A 9,997-nucleotide genomic window follows, 5' to 3' on the forward strand; every position below is an offset into this window, starting at 1 on the left:
GATTTTTTTGACGCATATCTCAGACATATGATTTTACCCATACATACTTAGGTATTATAGACTATTCCTATTAATGCCTCAGATACTTAGTTTAGATGTGAAGCACAGTCTCCTTTTTTGCTTCAGTATATCACACTGTCCTCAGTTGGCTGTCACAGCTGAGGAGGGGTGAGGGGTAATGCTACCAGCATCTAGTGGGAAGAAGCCAGGGATGCTGCTTCACATCCTACAATGCACAGGACAGCCCCCAGATGGAATTATCTGGCCTCAAACGTCAGAAGTGCCACTGCTGAAAAACCCTGTTCTAGATCAATATTAACCCAACCATGATGCATGTATACCAAGGATTCAATATAAAGACATTTAATAATGTCCATTTCAATTACATTTTTGAAAAAACTAAATAAGATTTTTTAAAAATCCTCCCTTAAAAAAAAGAATATTTGGGTCTCTAAGAATGCGATCATCACAAAGGAGAGGTTACTGGAGACCATATAGCTTCTTCAGATTCTGTCACTCAGTTTCTATTCAACGAAACATTCTGCTTGCACAGTGATGGTTTTGAGTGTTGTGCAGTTTTACATTGTTAATATTCAGTTACATAGTGTTTAAATTTTATCCTTAATGGGTTATTGGTTAAAAAGAAAGAAGAAAAGGAATACCTATGCTGAAACAGAAGTTAATACAGACCATATATAAATGATAATAATTCTGCAAAACTGTCACATGATTCTCTTCCCTAGATCCACAGGTGCATTCATCAGATCATTATTCTTATACAGAATATCCAAATTGCCCAAATACTTGGAAATCACATGTTAAAATGAGAAAATCCATTCATGATATATCTACTTTGGCTTCTAATTTATAAGTAATAAAGACTTATCTCACCCATGAAGTATTACCACAAAAGAAGACTTTCAAATAATAATTGAATCATTCTCTCTAAGCTAATATTTGAGGGGAAAAAAGTCAAGTATTTTTTTATTTTAAAAAAATAGATAAACCGGTGGAATTTTAAATTGCAAAATGCAAGAACTTCAAATATCAGCTCTTACACACCAAAGCATCAATTTACTTTTAAATCTCCATATTAATATGTATTTGGTGACCAAATCAAACATGAGATACATCACATAAATCACTTGATAACATCCACAGTTGGCAAATGTGTGAGAAAACAGACATGTTTAAATACTATGAGTGCAAAGATACACTGATCCAACTTTTTTTAGAAGACAATTTGGCAATCGCTATCGAAGTTTAAAGGTATACCCGTCCCACACAACCCAGGAATTCCACTACTGAGGAGTTTAATCTGGGGAGTGGACAAATTCTAGAGTCAGCAGGACGTGAAAATCCCTTAGTGTAAAAGCTATACTTAAAATCCCTTCAACCTCAGCATACACAACCTGGAGTACCTCAGGGCAGCCAACAGCAACATCTCTGATTAACAGTATTTCACAGCCCGTTCCATTTCTATGTTACATTGCATATACTTCTTAGGTGGCGTGACTAGTTCTGATGCACTATTTTCTCTCTTGTTTTGAAATTCCTCTTTGCTAAACACACATAGTTAGATTTGGTGAAATAACCAAATAAAAATAGTAAAAAGGTGGAAATAAGCTAAATGCCCATCAATGTTTAAAAGAAAAAATCATCATACTAAACAATATATCCATTCAGTATAATGAAACTATTAAAAAGAATCAGGTAGGGCTTCCCTGGTGGTGCAGTGGTTAAGAATCCGCCTGCCAATGCAGGCGACACGGGTTCGAGCCCTGGTCCGGGAAGATCCCACATGCCGCGGAGCAACTATGCCCGTGTGCCACAACTACTGAGCCTGCGCTCTAGAGCCCACGAGCCACAACTACTGAAGTTCACGGGCCTGGAGCCCGTGCTCCGCAACAAGAGAAGCCAGTGCAATGAGAAGCCTGTGCACTGCAACGAAGAGTAACCCCTGCTCACCACAACCAAAGAAATGTCCGCACGCAGCAACAAGAACCCAACGCAGCCAAAAATAAAATAAAAAATAAATAAATACTTTATTTAAAAAAAAAAAAAAAGAGGGCTTCCCTGGTGGCGCAGTGGTTGAGAGTCCGCCTGCTGATGCAGGGGACATGGGTTTGTGCCCTGGTCCGGGAAGATCCCACATGTCACGGAGCGGCTGGGCCCGTGAGCCATGGCCGCTGAGCCTGCACGTCCGGAGCCTGTGCTCCGCAACGGAAAAGGCCACAACAGTGAGAGGCCTGCGTACAGCAAAAAAAAAAAAAAAAGAATTAGGTAAAATTATAAATATGGAAATGGAAAAATCCAATATATATTATTAAGTGATAAAAGCACTGTGAAAAAATCAGTCTTTTAATATGATTCCAGTATAGTAAATTTTTCTATTAAGGATAAATAAATCATCTTAATAATGATTTACTTTGAACAGAAAGACTGGACATCTGAGGGAGGGAAAAAAAAAGCTTTCATTTTTTTACTTGTTATTTTCTAGAGTGCTTGCATTTTCTTTTTTTACTATACGTAGCAGATCAGGAAGTAGAGGCAGTTCCAATCTAATGACCTCAATTCATTACTACTATTAACTACTACAGCTACTACTACTACTCCTCCTGGCACATACATGTATAAAAATAATAAAACAGGGCTAACAACAATAAAAAAAATAGTAAGACAACAGGCATAAACCAGTACTATCACAGTTAAACTAAGATATATTATTCCTCCACTTATGGTATAGAGACAATTATCTTTATTTAACAGATAAGATAACTGAGCCTTGCAAAGGTTTGACTCTTGAGATGGAGAGCATTTCTGTAAACTATACTGCATCTTCCAACGAAGTGAGTAAGACATCTCCTATATGAGTGAAATCAATAAGAGTTGAATAAATTTGAAATGAAAGTAAAATTCACAGAATAGATTAGGAGAAGTTAACTTAAGGGATTGCTGACATACTAACAAAGTTTGTAAATGATGAATCTCTAGAGATATTAATCTTTGTAACTATAAGATTATTTACTAATTATCTATCTGCCAGGTACAGAAAGAGACAAATTTCCTAGTATCTTCAAATAATCCATGTCCCACTAATTATTATATCTGTTACATACCTTAAATAGAAATAAATATGATAAACAGGTTGGAGGTAAATCTCTGAATAGTGTTCTAAAGTATCAACAATACACAGATTTAAAAAGTAAGAAATTTTGCTGCTCATTTGTAATTCATTAAGCATCACTGGTAGGACCAGTTTTCCCAAATTAGATAAGTAATGATCAGAATGCGCTTCTTTTCAATGTTTTTTTAAAAAAAGGATTTGACAATTCAAGCACAGAAATATAATTCCATCCTACTTTAAAATGAATTCCTCTTTAAAAGTTTCAATGTAGAATTTCTTCCTAAAAAATGAATGTTACAAATAATTTGAGGCAAGTTCCTTTCAAATACTGAACCAGCCTTGTATCCCTCAAATAAACCCCACTTGGTCATGGTGTATGATTTGTTTTATATATTGCTGAACTCTATTTGCTAATATTTTCTTAAGGATATTTGCATCTATGTTCATGAGGCATATTGATCTTTAACTTTCTTTGTATGGTCCTTATCTGGTTATTCCATCAGAATAATACTGACCTCACGGAATGAGTGACATTCCTTGGGTCCCAAGGCCCCTAGTTTTTCCACATTCTCTCTGCCTTTCAGAGACTTTGTATATCTGTTTTATATATAATGTCCATGGTCTTTAGCTGTACTTAATGGGAAAGATAGGAAGAAGCACATCTATTCCATCTTGCCCCAGAAACAGAACATATTAATGATTTTTAATTCAACAAAATAATATTTAATTTTTAATTATTCCTGTTTTATCTTCAATTTTGCCACTTCCTCCAGTGAGTAATGAAAGTTAAACCAGTTACTCTTTCTTTTCAAAATTCTTCCCCAACATATATACACTACCAAACATAAAATAGATAGCTAGTGGGAAGCAGCTGCATAGCACAGTGAGATCAGCTCGGTGCTTTGTGAGCAGGTAGAAGGGTGGGATAGGGGGGGGGGGGGGGAGGGAGATGCAAGAGGAAAGAGATATGGGGACATATGTATATGTATAACTGATTCACTTTGTTATAAAGCAGAAACTAACACACCACTGTAAAGCAATTATACTCCAATAAAGATGTTAAAAAAAAAATTTCTTCCCCAACATATCCAACATCATAAAAAGTAAGTACAAACTTTAATTAAATTTTTTAAAAGTTCTAACCCTGGAACACTAACCCACTACAATTATGAGTTCTGCGAAACAATTAGAACATAATTCTTTACTAATTTTTAATAATAAGACTTATTGCTCCAACTGCTGGCAATGCTGTCAGCCCCTCCAGGCTTTGTCTCAGCCACCGAAAGCCTACTAGCCCAAGGCCATGTCCTTCTGGAGGCAGCCCGTATCCAATGAGTAACTGAGGCAAGTGCATAAAGGTCAACCATTTGGCCCAGGGTAGGACAACTCTGAAGGACCATTTCTGCTCCACGGATCCCTGTTGGATCAACAGAGGATGAAGGGGCAGCTTGACTTCTCCCTGACAAATCGTATTTCACCTCCTTTCCTGTCTATCAATGTCAATTTCAAAGGCACCTCCTAATAAATAGACTGCATACTAAACTCAATCTCAGTGTTTATTACCTGGAAAATATGACCAGTGACAGTAAGGCAATTCAGTTTTAGGGAAATACAAAAGTAAATATTGAAGTTATTGAATATAATGGGCACTGGCACATATGTCAGAGAGTGACATAAAACTTTCCAGATACTCTTTTAAACACGATTTTATTACCTCTGTAATTACCTCTGGGAGGTAGAGAGGGGCTGGACTTGGGCAGGGTATAGTCAAAGAGTACCTTAGCTTTATCTGTAATGTGCTATTATTTGTTTTACAAAGAATATATCTGTAATTTCATGTGTGCAGTTTTTTTCAGTAGGCAAATAGAAAAGAAAAAGACTGAAAGCAAAACTTGCCCAAAATGTTATTAATTCTAAATGATGGAATAAAAGTGATTATTAGTTTCTTCTTTGTGTTTTGTTATTTCTTCAAATTTTTCTAAAAGAAAGAAATATTGAAGTATTTACTTTCACTACCACAGTATGTATCTATCATCATGGGAACCATTTTTGCTTTTCCCTATGTATTTGCTGTTTTTCAGGTTGCTACAAGTACTGGTATATACAGAAAGATTTCTAAGGGCTAATTTCTCATTATCCTCTTATGAATCTTACTACCCTCTAGAGCTAACACTCAGCCTACTGTAAGTTAAAGTATTTCCACACCGGTAAGTTCTGCTTCCCTGAGGCCCCTGAATGCCCTACCTCACTGAGCAACTCACTATAACCCAGAACAGCAGACCTCCAGAACCACTCCCCCATTTACATGTAATGTCAGGTTTGACATACATATCGGCTATTAGATATTTTTAACATCATTCCAGTCAGTCTTTCCCTCAAATCTAGCACGAAGATTAAAATGCTGACAACTCTTTCAACAGCACATTTTACTCCCATTTTTAATAATATGAAACAAAACATAAATTTAACTGCATAGTCAGCAATAAACAGAATTCTTACAGGCCATATTCAAAATTCCTGCGGAATTTGCTTATAGCAGAATACAGATAAATAATATAAACAAGTTATATCAAATTGGATATCAGTCACTACAAAATTTCTTCCTGTAAAAGAAACTGGTTTCCACACATCCTTTTAACATAAGTGTCTAAGCCTGACATTCAAAGGGTTTCCATTTGGTTTTCAGATAATATTAAAATAGCATCACAAATGTAACATTCATCATAACTATATCATAATTGTGAATTACTGAATTTGTCTCTTAGGCTTTAAAAAATAATGCCATCGTAGATAAAAGGTTACTAAATGATACTTAAAGACCTATGGGCTCTCTATCATTTTATTTTTCTCTAAAAATATTTCTAAAATATTATTTAAATATTCCAATAATTAGAATCTTACCTCAGCTCTTTTCAGCATTTCCCATTTATTCAATATTTTCATGGCAAATACTTTATCTGCATTTTTTAGTTTCACTACAGCAACCTAGGAAAGGAAATACAACTTTTAAAATGTGACAAATAATACTTTTTTTCAGTCATCCATTTTCCTTTTTCCTCTCTGTAAAAAAAATAAATACCAAAATTATCAGATTTCCATGCAGTTCAAATTCTAAGATCCTAAATCAAATAATATTGTCAGTTGAAAAAGTTACATTAGTGAACACGTGCCAAACAAACAACTGTGTTTTTGAACATGGTGTCGGTTGGTGATCGTATACTATATTCTCGTTTTCAAGTTTTCTGCTCTGGAATTTAAACTCAATATCTACTATCACTAAGAAATTGACCAAAATGTACCAAATGAAATAACTAGAGCTTAAACACTGCATGCCAAATTCCAACACGATGCTACAGGGAAAGCCAGCTGCCAAAACAAACATGTTTCATGGGGATCAAACAGTACGCCATAAACTGACACGCCACGTATTCTTACACACTATACCACAACCCCCAACGTGCGCGCACGCACACGCACACACACACACACACACACACACAACCTAAAGATCAATTAAGGCTAACACCTCTACAAATTGCAGACTTCACACATACCTTTCCGACAAAAAAAGGAACAGATATTTCTGTATTTTGTATTTTAGTTATGGATCAAAAAACTGTCAAATACAAATAACTAATCCCCTATTTTCACTCTCAACAAACCGATTACATTTCTGTTTCTACTTCTCTCCCTCAGTTTGACTAGATAATCTCAAAGGGCCCTTGCAGCTCACTTGGGATGCTATAGAGCAGAGACTGAACTACATAAGAGGAGACAAAGGCTGTTTCCAGCCTTTACTGGGGGCGGGTGGAGTAGGGGGAAGACAAATACTACTCTAATGTGCAGGAGAAAACAAACTATATACAACATATCTACAAACTGTTCAAAAGGATAGTTCTAAGCATAGAGAATAGGTTTAAACTCAAGACCAAAATTTTTTAAATCTTAATAGCAAATGTACATATCAGGGGCATTTAATAAATTTATTTTTGGATCATTGTGCAATAACAATAATATGACTATATAATTAAAATCAGTGTATAATACTATAATATTATCTAAACTAGAATACATCTTGGTAATTGTCATAAATGGTTATACTAATGACTGTGATTACAGTTTCTCATCAATTAAAATGGTGGGAAGGAAGAAGAAATATCTCAAATTCATATGCAGTCACTTTAGTCTTTAGTCGTATCTGGTCATATCTGCAGAAATGATGGATCAGTTGGTTCATGTTTAAAGAAAAGGGGCTGTACAGGATATAGAAACAACCTAAATAGCCAATGACAGATGAATGGATAAAGAAAATGGAATATTATTCAGCCATAAAAAAAGAAGGAAATCTTGCTTTTGTGACAACATGGGTGAACCTAGAGGATATTATGCTAAGTGAAATAAGCCAGAAACAGAAAGACAAAAACTGTATGATCTCACTTCTATGGGAAATCTGAAAAAGGTGAACTCACAGAAACAGCAAATTCTATTTCTAGAATTCTAATTCTAGAAAGGTGGTGAAAGGGGCTGGGAGTTGAGGGAAACGGGGAGATGTTGGTCAAAGGGTACAAATTTCCAGTTATAAGATGAGAGATGAGTAAGTTCTGGGGGTCTAATGTACAGTATGGTGACTATAGTTAACAGTATTGTATTATATACTTGTAAGTTGCTAGAAAAGTAGATCTAAATGTTCTCACCACAAAAAAGGCGGGGTGGGGGGGAGTGCTGTGATAAGGAGCAAGGAAAAACTTGAAACATTTTTTCACTAGGATCTCTGAAAGTCTGAAAACGCAAGTTTCATCATTCTGCAGACTCAAATCATATGCTGCACAACTGGGAGCACAAACAGATGGAAGGACAGGAGCATAGAGCTAGACATGCCTACATTTAAGACAGGGAAGAGATAAGGACGGCTATCACTTAAGCCCTCTCTTATTCTGATTTAGAGAAGAATGGCTGAAAGACTCCAACACTTAGATTTGCCCTTCTCAGGTCACGTGGTATGAAAAGAACTCCTCCCAGCACTGTGTGATTCACGAATTTTCTATGCACATGAGTATATAAGTATCTGATGATAACCAGTATAGTAGTAGCAGTATTCACCAGCATATATAGAGTGTGTTCTAAATGCCAGTTACTCTTCTAAGAGTTTTATGAAGGTCCACAATCCCTTACCTGCAATTCTAAAAGCCAAAGGGTTTTCAAAATTCATTTGGCGAATGAATCAGGCGAAGCATAGTTTTGGGGGAGTTCTGTTTTCTTTTTAATCTCAGTGTAAAGATAAACATGCTTCGCTGCAGAAACACCAACGCATTTGCTTATGAGGTTCTGCTCAAAACCCCAATAGGACTGTTATATAAAATAGAGTATATGTATTAAATTATCTTTCTAAAATCCAAATACTATTGAACCAAAACCACCTCTGGATTATAGAGCTGTGCAGTAGAAATAAGCTAGCACTTACTGAACACTCAAACCCTGAGCTAGCACTTAGCGTGGCTGTTCAGGGTAGTGGTGATAGCGTGGACTCTACAGCCAGACTCGGGCTATACACAAGTATGAAATATTTAAAACAGGGTCTGGCCCTTAATAGGTGTTCAATAAGCAATAGCTATTATTATGTGCCAAGCATTGCACTAAGCACATTATAGCCCAATCTCTCAACTGTTGTTTACTCTATCACTAATACGTGGTAGACATTAAACATCCTAATTTCTTCCATTTCTGTAACAAGGAAATAAGAAGCTTTGATCTCTTCAACTTCCAACTTTATAAATTTATACCCATGACACATACATCAACATAGAAATATAGTTAGAAATATCCTCAAATGAACATATATATATACAAATAAAAACTAAGCCACAATATTTACGTGTGGTTTCCAACAGTAAAATATTGTAAATAACTTAAATATTCTGAAAGGTGAAAGTTACTGAACATACCACAAACAATAGAAAATTATTAATATTCTTGAAAATGTTGTTAAAGAATACTATTTAATAGGGAAAAGTTCACAATATATTGTTTAAAAGAAGTTTATTAAAATTTGTACACTAAAATTAATTTTTTTATATACAAAGTATATAGCTATACATTTCTATGCCATATTTATTCTGAGAAAGGCATCAAAACATTTTAAAAATCAGGTATTTCTAGGGGATATGATTTCTATTGCCCTTTCTATATTTTCTGGACAGAAGATATAAAATTTGAAGCATGGGACGGGATAGTATGGAATACCATACCTCATCCTGATCATGAAATGACCACTAATTACTGAGGTATTTATAGTGTGGCTGATAATGGCCAAAACGAGACCCGTGAAAAACATTCTCAAAGCTAGCTTACACCAGTTTCATGAGCTGCCTAAAAACTCTTCTGGAATGCAGTGGGATGTGGTGAAATAAAAATGTCAGTTCACACAGAACACAAACTTATAGTTACCAAAGGCAAAATGCGGTGAGGGAGGGATAAATTAGGAGTTTGGGATTAGCAGATACAAACTACTATATATAAAATAAACAACAAGGTCCTACTGTATAGCACAGGGAACTACATTCAATATCCTGTAATAAACCATAATGGAAAAGAATATGAAAAATATGTGTCTGTATCACTTTGCTGTACACCAGAAACCAACACAACATTGTAAATCAGCTATACTTCAATTTTTTTTAAAGGCAGTTCAGAAAATATTCTTAAATTATCGAATTGATGACATGATGAAACAAGAATATGAAGTTGATGAAGTGATAAAATAAAACTGATCTTGCTTTTCTCCTTTGACACTACAGATCATTTTCATGTTCATTTCAGTAAAGAAGAAGGAGGAGGAGAAGGGGGAGGGGGAGGAGGAGGAGAAGGGGAGGG

General features: G+C 35.4%; 1 protein-coding gene across 15 annotated transcripts in view; it reads right to left on the reverse strand.

Moving 5' to 3' along the window:
- The window catches only part of CDC42BPA (CDC42 binding protein kinase alpha), a 311,334-nt gene that overhangs the window by 213,009 nt on the left and 88,328 nt on the right, over nucleotides 1-9,997 (reverse strand). For all 15 annotated transcript variants that reach the window (XM_027122374.1, XM_027122372.1, XM_027122377.1 and 12 more), the window contains one exon: nucleotides 6,029-6,112. In XM_027122374.1, the coding sequence (XP_026978175.1) occupies nucleotides 6,029-6,112 (84 nt within the window). The remainder of the gene's footprint in view (nucleotides 1-6,028; nucleotides 6,113-9,997) is intronic.

The sequence above is a fragment of the Aethalodelphis obliquidens genome, unplaced genomic scaffold (assembly GCF_003676395.1).
Source record: "Aethalodelphis obliquidens isolate GAN/ISIS:26980383/991018 unplaced genomic scaffold, ASM367639v1 scaffold24, whole genome shotgun sequence".
Lineage (NCBI taxonomy): Eukaryota > Metazoa > Chordata > Mammalia > Artiodactyla > Delphinidae > Aethalodelphis > Aethalodelphis obliquidens.